The sequence below is a fragment of the Dryas octopetala genome, chromosome 9 (genome assembly GCF_963921425.1).
Source record: "Dryas octopetala chromosome 9, drDryOcto1.1, whole genome shotgun sequence".
NCBI lineage: Eukaryota > Viridiplantae > Streptophyta > Magnoliopsida > Rosales > Rosaceae > Dryas > Dryas octopetala.
In genome coordinates, this window is record NC_141374.1 from 12,580,819 (window position 1) to 12,598,741 (window position 17,923).

The window sequence follows — 17,923 nt, forward strand, 5'->3', positions numbered from 1 at the left end:
CGCCCGCGCCTGCTGCTTGCCTCATCTCTCCTTCCTCAGCCAGCCTCGCGCCGCTCCTCACCTCGCACAGATCCACCGTCCGCGCTCCTCACCTCGCACAGATCCACCGTCCGCGCCCATCGCTCGCCTCCTCCCTCCTTGCCCAGCTAGCCTCGCACCTCGCGCCTCCTCACTCGCCCAGAACCCACGCCTCCCACCCCGTGACTCGAAAATTTCGCCGAAATTTCGAGGATTTCGGAAAATTTCGGCGAAATTTCGGCAAAATTTTTCGAAATTAATTTGGTATAGTGTTAAAATTTCCATACCCTTAAAAAACGAAATTTTACTCCTTGCCTACAACGTACTGAAATCAAGTTTTTTTTTTTTTTTTTTTTTTTTTTCAATTTTATTTTTTGAGATGCATTTTCTTTTTATGTTTTAACTCTTAACGACGGTAAAAGAATTGTTGCAACAACTCACATTACAGTTGAACCCGATTCCTCCCACCTTGAAGTCCTTAATTAAGAGTAGTAGTTATGGTCATCAGAGTGATTAAACATGGACAACACTTATTTGGTCATTAAACATTACTGGAATGAGGTCCAGCCCACGCGTATTGGGCTTAGGTCTGCGTGTGCTGGTCTCAGTATGCCATGGTCCATGTTGGGATCATGGCTTATGAAAGGGACGGGCCCAAGCTTGTTTAGGGCTCTCTATTTGGCGATCCATTGCTCAATTTGCCACGTAGCTCACCTAAAGTTGAAGGGTTCTTGGTCTTTCCCTGCTCTAATTAAGGACGCATGGCATGCTTTGGTGAATTCTGGTCCCACATTAGTCCTAAGCTATTTAGGGTTAATTTTAGATATCACTCCTTAACTATGTCTTATCTGACACTTTGTTTCTCGTGCTAAAATTTTTGACACTTTATTCTCCAAACTCAATTATATTAAACAATTTACTCCAAAATCATTAAAAAATTAATTTCTCCTTCAGTTTTGCACACGTGATGTTGGCACCACCTGGTCTAAGGGCACTAAATGTACAAGTTCACCCAACTTTAAAAGAGAAAGCACGAAATACATCAAATGTATTCAGTGTTTATTTAACATGATGAGAGAGAAATAAAATGTATACCCTTCTATACTCATGTGTCTATTCTCACATAGGAAGATGAATGAATTGATCTTATTAGGACTTGAATTGAATTGGCCTTATTAGGACTCATGTATCACAAATGATGTGTCATTACACATGTAAGTGTTTTATTATAGTCCAATTCATGCGGTGCCTAACAGTCCATGCGGTAACTAACAAAAAGTCCAATTCATGCGGTACCTAACAGTCCAATTCATGCATAAATTATAGTTAATTGTTGGCCGGAGTCCACTAACAAAAAGTAACGTTTGGAGAGGTTGGAATTGTATGCTCTTTTGTTGGTCGGATTGAGTTGGAATTGCATGCATGCATAATCTGCAAGAATTGGACTGTTAGGCACCGCATGGATGTTGGTCAAGTATACTATCAACACTAGACATCAATTATATATGAGAGGGAAACCCACACCCACAGTTCCACACACATGATGCACGAAAAGCACAAATAGACAAGAAAGGCCGTACGTGCACTCCCTGTCGGGAAGCCCTACCGGCAAAATTCCAGACTGATCATGAAATTACTTCAATACCCCCCTCCCTAAAATCTTCATGATTAAATACCAAGCAGAGCGCCAAAGCCTATTATTACTTATTGAAAGTCAACTATATAGGTATAGGCAAGGAAAGAGATGTGGTTAGTTGCGCCTCTTATCCTATATAGTGCTCATTCGCGGTAAATTCAACACAATCAATATACTAGAATATTGAACTTCATCTTTTATTTCATCTTTTTCATCATTACTCGATCGATCACTAGCTTCTTGCATCGCATTCAACACCCAAAACTGCCATGGAAGACACCCAACACCTGAAACTGATCAAACCACCCCACGTCGTCATTGTCCCTACTCCTGGCATAGGCCACCTCATCCCCCTCGTCGAATTAGCCAAACGACTTGCCGTTCACCACAACTTCACACTCACCTTCATCATTCCCAATGATGGCTCATACTTGACACCCCAAAAGAAAGTACTTGAAGCCCTGCCTCAAACCATATCCTCCGTCTTCCTCCCTCTCGTAAGCTTCGATGACCTCCCTCACGACACCGTAGCCGAAACTAGAATCTTTCTCACCTTGACTTGCTCCCTCCTTGCTCTACGAGACTCAATCAAGGTCCTAGCCGAGTCAACTCGGCTAGTTGCCCTTGTGGTTGATCTTTTTGGTGGGGACGCCTTTGGTGTGGCTCATGAACTCAACACAACTCCCTACATTTTCTTCTCCAGCAATGCTCTGTCTTTGTCTTTTGGATTTCACTTGTCAAAGCTTGATGATACCACTTCTTGTGAGTACAGGGACTTGCCTGAACCGGTCCAGCTTCCCGGGTGTGTACCTCTGTGTCACGGGCTCACTTTTTACGCAGCGGAATTTGCCCGTGCGGCGCCAAGATTCCTCTGAATCAAGGCCAGCCATCCTTTCTCTTTACTCTTTTCAAGATTTCGACCCATTCGTTGCCTCCTTGAGGTTTGCCAACAAGAACTACTCATCTCAAGTCTCGCTCACAGCGACTATACGATTGCTTCCTTGTGCCAAGGTTATCAACCAAGACACTCGCCCGATCGATAGGTTCTTATGACGCCGGCATTCCATTCTCACATGTCGGGTCTTACTTTGCTCCCACGTCTCATTTGTTGTGGCACTAAGGGCTAGCTCGCGCCCATAGTCCTTTCCTCAAGTTGAACATGCAAGCAAACTTGCAAGCATGCCACCCGAGTGAGCAACTCTTCTCCGATGCCCCACATTAGCTTCTCTCGTTGGCACGGGGTCGCCCCTTCCCGTGCCTGCTAGCATCATATATTGCGCATGACCGAACCCAAGCCAATGCCCTCGTTGAGTACTACATGGCCAATGTGCACCATGAAGTCTCCGGGAGTTCACATCTAGTTGGCATGATGTGTATACGGCGCGGCATAAGGAAATTCCCCTTGTAGCCTCGTGTGCGCGCGCCCAGCGCAATACAAGCACTCCCGCTCGCTTGTACTGTCCGTGGGACCTCCTGTCCCACGGAGACACATGACCGCCCTCTGGAAGTCATGTGCCCGCCCCCTAGGTCCCCTCCGGTTCCTAGAGTAGCTCACTTAACGCTCCATGGGTGTGGGCGCCGGGGGTGGTGGAGAGCTTGACACCATGTCTCCCTCTAAAGAGCATTTTATGCCTTTCTTCACAAAACAGGAGGAAACATCAACATGCGCGAGGAGTCATAATTGGCCATAATTAATTCATCCGAACTCCGAATGACGAACCGTCAGTTGCGTTGGACTCGTTTCGACCTCCTGGATTTACCGGTATTTTTAGATTTCCCAAATTCCAACCGGAAGACCCCGAAACAGCCAAATTACGAAATTACCCTTCCACGCGCGCAACCCGGCCACACTTCGCCAAACGGATGCCATTCTCTTGGAATTTGGCCCTCCATACTTCATATTAATGTCACGGAAGCACAACTCTAAGTGCGGACCGTGACATCCTCCCCCACTTATCTTGTCGATGCCCTCATCGACATGCCTCCAGTTTTGCTCAAAATGCTTTTTAGGTCTTCTTCCTCCATTAGGGTTGATAGCAAAGAGTACTGTCCCTCTACCTCTGTAGAATCACCTCTGTGACGACCTTCTCGCGCCCACTCTTGGACTTGGCCAAAGACATGTACTGAAGCATTCACCCAAACTTCATTCTCCTCTGCTTGAACTCAATATTTATATGATTCCACCACTTCATTGTCCGCTTGCTCCTCTGAGCTTGGACATGTCCACTCTTGGATTTGATTGTACTCACCGTACTCCTTGGATCGCTCCTCTGAGCATAAATGAGTCCACTCTAGGACATAGACTTTCTCTCATAACTGGTTAGTGGCTCCTCTGAGCATACATGAGTCCACTCTTGGACTTGGAGTCGCACGTACTTCGTGTTTGACTCCACTCAAAGAGATATGCACCCCGCCGGGTGTAGCTTAAAAGCTAACCGCACTCCTCTGCGGCACCCTCATGCTCATTTATAGTGGAAGGGACCTGTTGCACTCTTGCATTACTGGTTCCTTCCCCATCTCGGCTCTTCTTCATTTCCCTGGTCTTCTTTGGCACTTCATTACCCCACTTGCTGGCACCAGTCAACTCCTTGACACAACCGTCGTACCACAAGGCTTCGTCCTCTCACATACTAGACCCCGTAGTAGAAGTCATGCATAAGTTACTGAGCTGAACAACCCCTGTTGTAGTTTCACCCTCGCGGATCCACTTACCAGCACTATCTCTTGTCCCTCGGTATGTCTCTTGTAATGCACCTCTGTGCGTTTGATGCCGATGTGCTCTCGTGGGCTCCCCCACTTAAGCTGGGATGTACTTGTCCCCATTTTCCTCTTCTCGTGCACCTCTGTGCATCCCTTGTGTTGACATTAGTGGGCTCCCCCACTTTTGCTATCAGCACTCTTGTCGATAGACTGCTTGACTAGCTCAATACAAACTCCACTCAATGTCCATGCAACCGTCTCGCAAGTTCTGAAGGAAGTGCGCCCCTCTGGGCGAGGTTCTCTAACCTACTACACTCTTGTAGCACCCCGCTTACACAGCTCAAGTGATCAACCGCATGTCCCTCAAGTAGGGTAAGCTTGAACTCTGTCCGCTTCATTGTTCCCTGCTTTCTCGGCCCTCGTGGCCGTTGCTTCAGTGTATTTGGCCCTCGCGGCCTTCAGCTTCAATGTAATTGGCCCTCGTGGCCTTCAGATTCAGTGTATTTGGCCCTCGTGGCCTTCAGCTTCAGTGTACTTGGCCCTCGTGGCCTTCAGTTGTTGAGTGCATGGCCCTTACAGCCTTTACTTCTATGCACTTGGTCCCCGTGACCTTTGCTTCAATGTATTTGGCCCTCTTGGCCTTCAACTTTTCCCATTCGACCCCCTCGGTCTTCTAATCTCAATTCTACATAGCCCTCATGGCCTTCACTTTTATGTACCTGGCCCTCCTGGCCTTCACCTTTACTTCGTTTGACCCTCGTGGTCATATATCAACTCTTTCGCCTCTTGGTTTGCTCTTTCTCAGACTCTTCGCCTTTGTTGTGCTCAGTGTGTTGCCTCTTGCAACTTTCATGCGGCTCATCCACTCTTGTGTAGCTCCTTGCTCCCTTATGTGCCTCCGCACTAGGGTGCCTTCGTTTCAACTGATTTACACAACGTTGGCTTCTTTGCTCGTCTCAATACCTCAATAGGATTGTTGGCAACCATATGACAACTGTCGTGGCTTACATGAACTCGACTATCACAAGAGCAACCCACCAATGCGGCTTACAAGGTACCTCTGAACCCATGCGCTCCTCTAGCGGCTTACATGCTTCAATAGATCAATGCGCCACTGCGACGGCTTATAAGAATCTAAGGAAGAATGCGCAACTTCAACTCTCAAGCTCTTGTGACTCCTCCTTGCACAATGCACTAGTCTGTCATAGGTGTCAACACTTCCGTTCAGCTTGTCTTTTCAATGGGGCTTTACTCTAGCCCGTTTTCTCATTAGGTGCCTCCGCACTTTGTTCTCTTACTTGCTCGGTGCCTCTGCACATTGTTCTCTAACTTGCTCATAGGGCTGTGTCTCTGTCGCCCATCTCTTTGTTTCAACTTGCCCTCTGTGGGCTTCTCTTTGTATCACTCTTTAGCTTTGGGGTTCTCTTTCACTAAAGATGTTGCCCCGCTCGACATCTCCGTCTGATAGCACCATTCAAGTTAGCGTCGTCCCCGACTTGGCCACTCTTGACCAACCTGGCTCTGATACCAACTGTCACGGGCTCACTTTTTACGCAGCGGAATTTGCCCGTGCGGCGCCAAGATTCCTCTGAATCAAGGCCAGCCATCCTTTCTCTTTACTCTTTTCAAGATTTCGACCCATTCGTTGCCTCCTTGAGGTTTGCCAACAAGAACTACTCATCTCAAGTCTCGCTCATAGCGACTATACGATTGCTTCCTTGTGCCAAGTGTCACGGGCTCACTTTTTACGCAGCGGAATTTGCCCGTGCGGCGCCAAGATTCCTCTGAATCAAGGCCAGCCATCCTTTCTCTTTACTCTTTTCAAGATTTCGACCCATTCGTTGCCTCCTTGAGGTTTGCCAACAAGAACTACTCATCTCAAGTCTCGCTCACAGCGACTATACGATTGCTTCCTTGTGCCAAGGTTCTCAACCAAGACACTCGCCCGATCGATAGGTTCTTATGACGCCGGCATTCCATTCTCACATGTCGGGTCTTACTTTGCTCCCACGTCTCATTTGTCGTGGCACTAAGGGCTAGCTCGCGCCCATAGTCCTTTCCTCAAGTTGAACATGCAAGCAAACTTGCAAGCATGCCACCCGAGTGAGCAACTCTTCTCCGATGCCCCACATTAGCTTCTTTCGTTGGCACGGGGTCGCCCCTTCCCGTGCCTGCTAGCATCATATATTGCGCATGGCCGAACCCAAGCCAATGCTCTCGTTGAGTACTACATGGCCAATGTGCACCATGAAGTCTCCGGGAGTTCACATCTAGTTGGCATGATGTGTATACGGCGCGGCATAAGGAAATTCCCCTTGTAGCCTCGTGTGCGCGCGCCCAGCGCAATACAAGCACTCCCGCTCGCTTGTACTGTCCGTGGGACCTCCTGTCCCACGGAGACACATGACCGCCCTCTGGAAGTCATGTGCCCGCCCCCTAGGTCCCCTCCGGTTCCTAGAGTAGCTCACTTAACGCTCCATGGGTGTGGGCGCCGGGGGTGGTGGAGAGCTTGACACCATGTCTCCCCCTAAAGAGCATTTTATGCCTTTCTTCACAAAACAGGAGGAAACATCAACATGCGCGAGGAGTCATAATTGGCCATAATTAATTCATCCAAACTCCGAATGACGAATCGTCAGTTGCGTTGGACTCGTTTCGACCTCCTGGATTTACCGGTATTTTTAGATTTCCCAAATTCCAACCGGAAGACCCCGAAACAGCCAAATTACGAAATTACCCTTCCACGCGCGCAACCCGGCCACACTTCGCCAAACGGATGCCATTCTCTTGGCATTTGGCCCTCCATACTTCATATTAATGTCACGGAAGCACAACTCTAAGTGCGGACCGTGACACTCTGCATGGTAGAGATTTTCTAGACCCGGTTCAAGATAGGAAGCATGAGGCCTATAAAGCTTTAATTCGTATATGCAAGACCTATAAGTTGGCTTCTGGGGTCATGGTGAATAGCTTTATGGAATTGGAACCGGGTGCATTCAAGGCTTTCAAGGAAGGGGGACAAGATTTGCCACCGGTTTACCCTGTTGGACCGCTCATACAAACCTGTTCGAGCGATGATACGAATCGGCATCATGAGTGCTTGAGCTGGCTAGATAGGCAGCCACATGAGTCAGTGTTATTTGTTGCATTTGGGAGTGGTGGGACTCTCTCGCTTGAGCAGATGAATGAATTGGCCTTAGGGCTTGGAATGAGTGGGCAGAGATTTCTTTGGGTTGTCAAGAGCCCAAATGAGACTGCAAAAAATGGCACTTACTTTAGTTCCCAAGGCACCAAGGACCCTTTGAGTTTTCTACCAAATGGGTTTTTGGAGACGACCAAAGAGGTGGGTCTAGTAGTGCCAACTTGGGCTCCTCAGGTCCAAGTGCTAAGTCATGCCTCAACAGGTGGGTTTTTGACCCATTGTGGGTGGAACTCGACCCTTGAGAGCATTGTGCATGGTGTGCCTTTAATTGCTTGGCCACTTTATGCAGAGCAAAGAATGAATGCAGTTTTGCTAGCAGATGATATAAAGGTGGCATTAAGAGTCAAAATGAACGATAAGGGCATAGTGGAGCGTGAAGACATTGCTAAGTATGCAAGAGATCTAATTGAAGGGGATGAAGGGAAATTACTGAGGTCCAAGATGAAGGAGCTGAAAGAGACAGCCAAAATGTCTTTGAGCCAAGAAGGGTCGTCTGCCAAATCACTTGGGGAGGTGGTACAGATATGGAAAGCCATGGAAACTAAACAACCGAATTTGGTAGTTGGTACAGATCATGTGGTTTTCTCATCTTTCTTATCTTTCTTATTCTCACCAATTAGAGAAATGTCGTCATTACATAAGATGCATCTAGCATTACCCTTACCCATTCAAGAGATGCATTACCCTTACCCATTCAAGATGCTTGTACAAGTGGTTTAAGTAATTAAGTGACATGTGCTAGTCACCTGATCAGTATGCCTTAGACAGATGCAAGCCCCGTGCATGTGCGTTTGTATATATATAATATAGATCTTTTTTTTTTTGCCCAACATATAATATACATCTTTACTATTATAAAATCATAAAAAAGGTTTGGCGTTAGTGTGGTATAGCCGTATAGGCTTCATAATAAATAGAATTGCTCAACAAATAATTTTATAAAAAAAATAAATAAATAAAGACATAATTATAAAATACAACCATCAAAATAAATTTTAAAAAATAAAAAATTATAAAATAAAGATACCAGTAGTGCTAGACATCCCACATTTTTATACCATAATTTCATACCACTTTATGTGGCAATTTACATGACATTCATGCATTGGACACTAAAAAATAAAAATAAAAATCCAAAAAGAAAAAGAAAAACTTTGTCTAGTAAAATAATGACACGTAAAATGGTATAAAAATATGATATAAGAATGTGATAAATATAGAATTATTCATAAAGATAGAATAAAAAAAAATAAAAACCACGGTAACGTGCCAAGAGGCTAGTATAGATAGAAAGAGAGTTTTGATTTTAACGTTTTTTATTTTTACCAAAACCCTCTACTCCGAACGACGTGGTCACAAATCGGAGCTCCAAGGTCTGTACGGACATGGAGAAACCTCTGGTGACACTTGAAAACGGCGTCGCCTGCTCGTCGTGGAACCACTCCGGCCTCAGATTAGCAACCGGCTCCGTCGATGGATCCCTCTCTATCTTCGACTCGCGCGACCCATCTTCCTCCTCTTTCTCCTGCACCTCCAAAGCCAAGGTCCCTAACACTCCCTCCCATTTCATCAATTTCAAATTTCAGTAATTGACCCATTCATTTATTTCTGTTTAATTTTTCAATTCCACCTATAAACTTGAATTTTTATGTTTAATGATGTGATGGGTTTTGTTTTAGGTGCACAATGACTCTGGCATTGCGAAAATTATTTGGGTTCCTCCAGAATATGGTGACGCAGTGGCATGTGTTTGCTCAGATGGAACTTTGTCAGTGTGGGAGGAGGTTGTTGAAGGTATTTTCATTGAATTTATTATCTTGTCTAATAACCCAGTGAGCCACAATTATTGACTTCAAACTTTTTCTTGGGCTCTATGTAATTTAGTTTAAATGGGGAGGGGGACAAGTTTCAGTTTTTTTTTTTTTTTTTTTTTGAGACATTATGTTTTCTGATGCATATTGAATCACCTATGTCCACTATTTGAGTATAAGAATTTTACGAAGCATTGTATCTGATGAAAAAATCCGGGTTTGTTGTTCTCTAGATGCACAACCTCTTCAATGGAAGCTGTGCAAAAGCTTTAAAAATGATTGGGCTCAACTGCTAGATACCCAATTCGGAGTCTCACCGTCAGGTTTAAAAATGGTTAGCTTTTATAGTCGATAGTGCTTTTCTTTAATTTCAGCTTTTGGTTACACTTTTTAAAATCAAGTCTGGAAGTGAGTGACAAATGATGGTTTACTGCTTTTTCCATCCTTTTCATCTAAATATGATCTAGCCTTTCATGTCTATTCCATTGGTGCCCTTATAGAAAATGTGTGCAACATGCTCAGTGGATATCATTTTCCTTGTGAGAATGAAATGTCTCGAACTTTACCTTGTTTGTTTTATAGGTTACCGCTTATTCAAATGGCCATGCCAAAGTCTATGAGCTACTAGATCCCTTGGAACTGAAGAATTGGCAACTTCAGGTGATCCTTCTATCTGATTCAGTCTGATTGTACTATTATGCAGCTGAAATTGCTGATGAATTTACTGTTTAGTTTTGTACAAATTGAAACATTATATGTAAATTCTAGTTTTATGTTTTGTAAAATTGTTGTACTCATGAATATAAAAGAAACATAGTCAAGACACCCATGTATATGCATATTCCCCAAATTTTCTCCTAGTTTTATGTTTTAATGCCATCCCTTTAGAATTAATGGACCATGAGCTAATTTTCTGTTGCTCTTTCTCTCTTTGTGGGGCTTTTCTCTTGTATGCTTCCTCTTGACATGGTTACACCCTTTTATGGTTTTTATGACTTCTTACCGGTTGAATAATGATAGATCATCTCATATGTTGGCTGCTCCCTATATTATGCATATGCCAACTGAAAAAGCCAACCTGCACAATGCAGAAAGATTTATGAATGATTTTTTAGGCCAGGTTTATGTTATAAGAAATATGCTGTTGGTGTTGGTTATGTTGAGTAATGACAATTTGGAACTCCTGTTGACCTATTTTTCTCGCAATCTTTTTGCCCAGGCCGAATTTCAGAATGTTATTGATTCAGTGTCTACATTTGGCAAAGCCGTGTGCTTATCTGCATCTATATCTTGGAATCCACAAAGAGGAGAAGGGAAGGGATCTAGTTTTGTTTTAGGTTTCAATTCAGACACACCGCAACTTAATTCCTCCAAGGTATGCTAAATTCTGCTCATCCTGCTTCCTAATCAAATATCATTCATTTGATTTACAGCTGTAGGCCACTTTAATGTTGTAGTTATGGCTCGTCTACCATAAATGCACAAACTCTCTCTCCCCCCCCCCCAATATCATTATTTACCCCTTCTAAGCACTTGACATATTCTGCAGTATATTTTGAAGAGAAAAACTTGCTCGTAACAGGTGTATACACCCACACTATGACAGCATCTCCTCACATGCTAGTCATGTGACCATTTTTTGTGAGAGAAAGGGTGTTCACCCCCGTTACATTCAAGTTTTTCTCTATTTTAAAATTGTAGTGTTACTTCTAAAAGTTGTGACTGGTAAAATGATAAAATGCTATTTTAGAGTGCTCCGTTCTTCTGCACAAAGACAGCAGTTGCCTATCTCCGTCACTTCCTGATGCAAATTAAATTCTCCAGTGCTAGCAGTAATTTCCAAAAGTCTGTACACCAAGCATTACTGGATTTATGTAGTTTGGGAAATTTTTTCACTTTGCTTCTTCAGTTGATTTTATTTTTTGTCATTTTTGTTACTTTTTCTAAAGAGGCATTATGGGCCGCAAGGGCAATGGTGATGAAATACAAGTTGTCATTAATTTTCCGAAAGATGAAGGGGATGAGCTGTTGTCAAAAGCAATTATACATAATCTTATGACAGTATTTTACAGGTATGGGAATTTGATCAGGCTCATCAAAGATGGCTCCCAGTTGCAGAGTTGGCTTCGCCTGATCACAAGGGTGATCAGGTCTATGCTGTTGCATGGGCACCAAACATTGGCAGGTATGGAATTGTTTAATTGCTCATGCAACCACATATGAGCAACGAATAGGAATCTGAACATCTGTATTCTGTCTTCATATAAAATGCATGGTTCTGGCTGTCTCAAAATTTCGGGAAAAAAGTAATGAAGTCATTTTATATTAGATAGTGAACTTGTATACATTTCATCCAGGCCCTATGAGGTTATTGCCGTTTCCACTCACATGGGAATAGAAATATGGCATCTTGGATTAAACCCCGACTCAGATGGAAGGCTCTCATTGAAGAAGGTTGCACAACTTTCTGGTCACAAAGGCGAGGTATCAATACTAACTATTGAAAATTCTATGGATCATTTCATTTGGAGCGCAAATCCTTACTTTGAATATCAGCAAGAGAGTCGAATTATAATAGTGTGTATATGTTGTACAGTTGTAGTGATATGATTGTGGAGCCTTAACAGGGCAAAATGTGAATTAGCTCAGTAAGCAAGGCTATGAAGCTTCCTAATCGATTCATGTGTTTATGTTGTAATCAGGTCTGGCAGATGGAATGGGACATGAGTGGAATGACATTAGCTACCACTGGGAATGATGGGGAAGTTCGGTTGTGGCAGTCTAATCTGAACAGCGTTTGGAAAGAAGAGGCTAGATTTGTACCCAGTTCTTAGTCCTGTGCGTCATCTGTTGCCACATGTTACAGTGGCAATTCTCTGTTTTTCAATATGAAAACGAAGTTCCAAATGTCATAGTTTAAGCGCAGTTTCAATTCTCTTGGCTTTAGATCACTAGGTTTAAGCGCAGGAAGTGCAACCTAAAATCAAGATTAAAGATTAGTGATGCTACTTTTACAGCTTGGTTCATTATTCAAAATTGAACTTGTGATGTGGGAAACTTTGTAGCTTTCGTTGTCACTAATACTATTGTATTACGTATGCATGACAAAAAGTGGCATGTGGTTTGTCTAAAACGTAACTGAGAAAGAAAATATAAAAATGAAGATGCACAGAGACGAAAGTGATGGAGACTTAAAAATTTATAGAAAGACAAAAGTGATGGAGACTTATAAATTTATAAATGTATAGCTGTAGTGGGTAAGGCCATTATTCCTCCATCCGACCCAATCAATGTAATATTGTCATCAATAATTGCCTAGTGGACGAATGGAAAAATAAAAAGACAACTTATAAAATATAACTAAATTAGTGTCAATCGTACAACGGGCGTAACATCTACAGCAACCTAGACAATTCTTGATTAGATAACAGTAAGAAGGGCAACAATGGAGAAGAACAAAACAACTTGTAGAGTTTGTGTCACAGGGGCTTCTGGATATATTGGTTGTTCCCTCGTTAAAAAGCTCCTAGAGAAGGGCCATACTGTCCATGCCACTCTCAGAAACTTGGGTCTCTATCTCTGCTCTCTATGTCTGTGCATGCTATATATGCTTGTATGTGCAACCCTCTTATAGTCTCTTTTACTCAATCTTACTTTCAGGGGATGCTTCAAAAGTAGGCCTTCTGAAGTCCTTCCCGAATGCAGACACCAATTTATTGCTGTTCCAAGCTGATATATACGACCCCAATGAGTTCGAATCTGCCATTGAAGGGTGTGAGTTTGTTTTTCATGTGGCCACTCCATTGCAGCATAACACCCAAAGCTCTCAGGTCAGTCTCTCTTAATTAGTACACAGTCACTACATGTGTAATTAGTGGGACTAATTAGTGAAGATTTGGACACTACAGTACAAGGACACAACTGAAGCTGCTGTTGCTGGGGTGAGGATCATTGCTGATTCTTGCATTCAATCACAAAGCGTTAGGCGACTCATCTACACTGCAAGCTTGGTTGCCTTGTCACCAAGGAATGAAGATGGGGTTGGATTCAAACCATGCCTTGATGAATCATGTTGGACACCTCTTGATGTCTCATTCACTTATGCCAATGATTTGCTAATGGTACCTTTCCTTTTGTCCTTTTCATATATATTGTGAATTATCAGAGGGCTGAATGTTATGTTTGATTTTTAATCTTGGAATTATGTGCTCAAGGACTATGTTAAATCAAAGACATTAGCAGAGAAAGCAGTGCTGAGCTATAATGACTTTGACAATGGTAAATTAGAAGTGGTAACACTTCCTTGTGGCTTAGTGGGAGGAGAAACAATTCTTTCATATTTGCCCTCAAGCGTGGGGGTACTTCTATCCCAACTTACTGCAGACTTGCCTGCTTACAATTCAGTAAAATTACTGCAAGAAATTGTCGGTTCGGTTCCTCTTGTACACATTGAAGATGTTTGTCAAGCACATATCTTCTGCATGGAACAGCCATCAATGAAAGGTAGATTATGCTGTGCAGTTGCCAATCCCACTACCAAAGACATCGCAGCCTACTTCCAAGAAAATTACCCAGAATACAAGATAGCAAAAGAGTAAGGGATCCAACTTAATTTTTAAATCTTCATAATTTTTATGAAAAAGGTCCCCTTTTTGAACTTTTAGCTATGGCAATATTACCCATTTTCTTAGAATATGACTGTGAATTCATTTCAGATTCACTGAAGGACCAGAAGAAGGAACCAAATGTGACTTCACTAAGCTGATGAAGATGGGTTTTGAGTACAAGTATGGCATGAAGAATATACTAGATGACAGTTTAGCTTGTGGAAGGCGGTTCATTAGCAGCTCTCTTTCTCAAGTAAATTAATATATTTTGCTACCAAATTAATTATGTGGGAACAGATATACTGATATACAAGCTTTGCAGTAGTGTTCATTCTATATATATTATCACTCAATAGAAAATATTACACAATGCAATTCAAGTAAACTTTTACAAACACAACAGTAACTCTAATAGCTCAAACCAAACCAAGAAAGGACATCTACAAACTACAGCTTAAATGCAATTACATGTTTGGAGAATGAATGTAAGATTCATCTTCACATTCTAGCAAAATTTGTACTACTGATTCCATTGTTGGTCTTTTGGACCTATCTTCCTCCACACAGGAAATACCAATTTCAACCATCTTTTCTGCTTGGTTCCTGCTGAACTGACGTTCCAATCTTGGGTCCAACATATCCTCTATCCATGGATCTTCCCCACATTGAATTTTCCTTTTCGCTACCCTCACAAACCTGGTCAGCTCTGCTTCTTGCTCCTCACCATCCTCCACCTGATGTGAAAGTCGAATGCCCTTCACTATCTCTAAAATCACCACTCCATAACTATAAACATCTAACTGTGCAGTGATTGGAAGGTTCACAACCCACTCTGGAGCCATGTATCCTTTTGTTCCTTGAATGCGAGAGGATATTGAATTGTGGCTGCCTCTCTGAGATAACTTTGCTAGCCCGAAATCTGCAATCTTTGGTTCAAAATGACTGTCAAGGAGTATATTTTCAGGGTTCACATCACAATGAATAACCCATTCTAGACACTCGTGGTGAAGATAGGCTAAAACTTTAGCTACCCCTAATGCAATTTGAAACCTCTCTTTCCATCCAAGAAAATTTGGGGGGGAATAGATGCTTGTCCAAAGACCCATTTTCAATGTACTCAGAGATCAAAAGTCTGTGTTTATCTTCTGAACAGAATCCCCATGTTCTCACTAGGTTCATGTGATTGATTCTCCCAATTGTTCTTACGTCTGCCCAAATTACATCTTCACTTTGGTAAATATCTGCCAATTTCTTGACAGCTACCATTCTTTCATCTGCCAGAACACCCTTATATACAGCCCCAGAACCCCCTCTTCCCAGTTCTTCCTTGAAGTTTTTGGTTGCCTTCTCAAGCTCAGCATAGCAAGACACTGTAAATTGACTTGAAATCACATTATATCCATCTTCCAAGGGCACTGTCGCGCCAGGTCTTCTGAAAACTAACCCCCAACCTGATACTATGAACAGAAATTCAACTGCACCAACAGCAAAAGCAAAAGAATATAGATATACCCATCTCACCCCTTTAGTAGATTTCTATGCATTAACTTAGTCTCAATGGCCATGCATGGATTAGATATATTGAGATTGGTGGGCACCGATGTGTCCACACTCAGAGGCAGTCTTAAGCACATACTGCCCGGCAGATCCGGAGACCTCTACCCATTATAAAGAGCAGTTTTTGTGTAACACTGCCCTTGCCTGTAGCTAAATGCTTCACAACGGTACTCTCCCAAGCAGAGTTTTCGGCATTCGTCAAACGAAATGGATACACTAAAATTGAGATCAAACCCGTAGAAATCTACTTGTGGAACCTCCACGAATTTCGTTTTCTGGGACTGTGAGTATGTACCCTTGAACTTAAGCATGCAACCCTCATGCCGGTTACTTGTATCAACGACCTCATAGCCAGGAGGACATGAGCACTTGGGCTCTGCAGGTGTATAAACACAAATCCCATTTCTCCCACAGATCCCATGAACCAAACACAGTTGCATCAAGGCTTCCCAGGTCACCACCCACGATCCTGTCAAACCATTGAGACTATAAAGTCTCAGGTTTCCATCATAATCCATTGTTAACAACCTTTTCATCCTCACACCCATGTCAATAGCACTGAATTGAAATTCATCACTGGACAAAAAATTGCCCATGTCATCTAACACAGCAATTCTGCTACTGTTGTAGGTTTTTCTACCGTTCTCATAGACAGTATAACTAGGCCAAGGCCAATACAGGCTTGCAATGTTAGGGCCATCATAAATCAACTTCAAAACATTATCATTATCAAAATGCAAGCTATAATAGCCAGTACCAAAATTCCCTCGTCCTATAGTAGATATGAGCTTGTTGTTCTTTGTAAAGTGTTGGTTTGGGAGAAGAGTATTAGTGGGAGAATCAAAGCTTTGCCATAGAATTTTACCTTGTGGGTCTTTCAAAACAAGGTTGCCAGAATCCAAAAGCTCAGCCCTTTCAGCACCAGTGGAGTTGCTGCTGTCCTGCCAGACAATTGTGCCATCCACATCGGTCAAGACCATGGAGCCATCTGTACGTAGTGAAACTCTGGAGCCAAGACCATTGACGGGTCTGTCTCTGTTGGCCATCCAAACAACGGTTCTGTCCTTGGAATTTGTGAACCAAATGGAGAACCAGTAGGCATTTGTGCCCAACCCATAGAACCCACATGTGAAAGACTTATCTGGGGAGGTTAGGAAGTGAGAATCATCTTCCACTGGGAGAGAAGACCCTCTTCCCAAACTGTTCTGGGTTTTTGAGGTTGCAAAACAGCAGAGAAATACAGTGGTGACCAAAAAAAATCAGAAAACAGGGAAATTTTGGAGATGAAAGAACAGGTTGGCATGCCATTGTTGGAGTTTCAAATGTGGTTTTGGAGTGTCTTGCATTGATGAATAACACAAAGGGAAAGGAACTATATATATATATATATATAACTCACTGCCCATTTGGGGCGCCTAAAGTTTTTAACTAATAATTTTGGTACGTGAAGACTGAAGAGGAGACTTCAATTTCTAAGTCTAACCTGTCTTTTCCATTATCGACACTATAGGAGATTTCATTTCCCAAAGGGAGTGATGACTTTCAAGTGTAACCTTTTCGTCCCGCTCCCGACGTAAGAGGCTGAAAACACACATATTACTTCCATCACCTATCTTTACATAGAGACAGGCTGGCCCTACTATTTCACCAACTTTCAATAATCAGTTGAACGACTTTTGTGTTGAAAACTCCGGGGATGACCAAAACAGTTCAAGCAATAACAGTTCATCACTCTCTCTAATACTATAAGGACAAGTAGGTCATCCACTCCCAAATTCTTATTTCGGCAATATCGATGTATAATCATAATTGTTCATTTTTTAGATAACTTATTAAAGATTATTTTTATAAAAAATTAAATTAATTAAAAATTATTTGGTGATATAACTGTTGTCGATTAAGTAAAAAAAATCGATAGTTTATTTAAGTGATAACTTGCAAATGGAGATATATAGTACGAGTGATAATTTGTAAAAATACCTTATTTTTATTGAAAATAGTGACAGAATCGGTCAAGATTACACATTTCAATAAATCTTAAATTCATATGGTAAGTGGTAAATGACACAAATTTTGTAATAAAGTGAAATCTTAGTGTATGAAACAAAATTTTCAGATGAATAAAGTTTAAAAAAGCCATTTTGAAATTGTAGGGTATTTTTAAAAAATGTTGTAACTGCAGTAAAATGATAAAATGCTATTTTAGAGTGCTCCGTTCTTCTGCTGACACTTTCTATGTCCATCACTTCCTCATGCAAATTAAATTCTCCAGTGCTTGCGGTAATTTCCAAAAATCTGTACACCAAGCATAACTGGATTTATGTAGTTTGGGATTTTATTTTTTTTTTCATTTTGCTTATTCATTTGATTTACTTTTTGTCATTTTTTACTT

General features: G+C 42.3%; 2 protein-coding genes and 2 pseudogenes across 2 annotated transcripts; 3 read left to right on the plus strand and 1 right to left on the minus strand.

Moving 5' to 3' along the window:
* The first annotated feature begins 1,754 nt into the window (after nucleotides 1-1,754).
* Nucleotides 1,755-8,276, plus strand: LOC147274223 (hydroquinone glucosyltransferase pseudogene; annotated as a pseudogene).
* A 612-nt stretch (nucleotides 8,277-8,888) lies between these two features.
* On the plus strand, nucleotides 8,889-12,469 carry SEH1H (Transducin/WD40 repeat-like superfamily protein). Its single transcript, XM_086227698.1, has 8 exons — nucleotides 8,889-9,100; nucleotides 9,236-9,350; nucleotides 9,601-9,701; nucleotides 9,950-10,027; nucleotides 10,587-10,742; nucleotides 11,440-11,552; nucleotides 11,725-11,851; nucleotides 12,070-12,469. Exons 1-8 carry the CDS (start codon nucleotides 8,942-8,944, stop codon nucleotides 12,199-12,201), a joined length of 981 nt encoding a protein of 326 aa, XP_086083824.1. The 5' UTR covers nucleotides 8,889-8,941; the 3' UTR covers nucleotides 12,202-12,469.
* Nucleotides 12,470-12,698: 229 nt separating this feature from the next.
* On the plus strand, nucleotides 12,699-14,344 carry LOC147274225 (NADPH HC-toxin reductase 1-like). The gene is made up of 5 exons (XM_086227697.1): nucleotides 12,699-12,936; nucleotides 13,028-13,197; nucleotides 13,276-13,488; nucleotides 13,582-13,961; nucleotides 14,083-14,344. The coding sequence occupies exons 1-5, from the start codon at nucleotides 12,813-12,815 to the stop codon at nucleotides 14,234-14,236; spliced, it is 1,041 nt and encodes a 346-aa protein (XP_086083823.1). The 5' UTR covers nucleotides 12,699-12,812; the 3' UTR covers nucleotides 14,237-14,344.
* A 94-nt stretch (nucleotides 14,345-14,438) lies between these two features.
* LOC147274226 (putative receptor protein kinase ZmPK1) lies at nucleotides 14,439-16,784 on the minus strand (annotated as a pseudogene).
* Nucleotides 16,785-17,923: the final 1,139 nt, after the last annotated feature.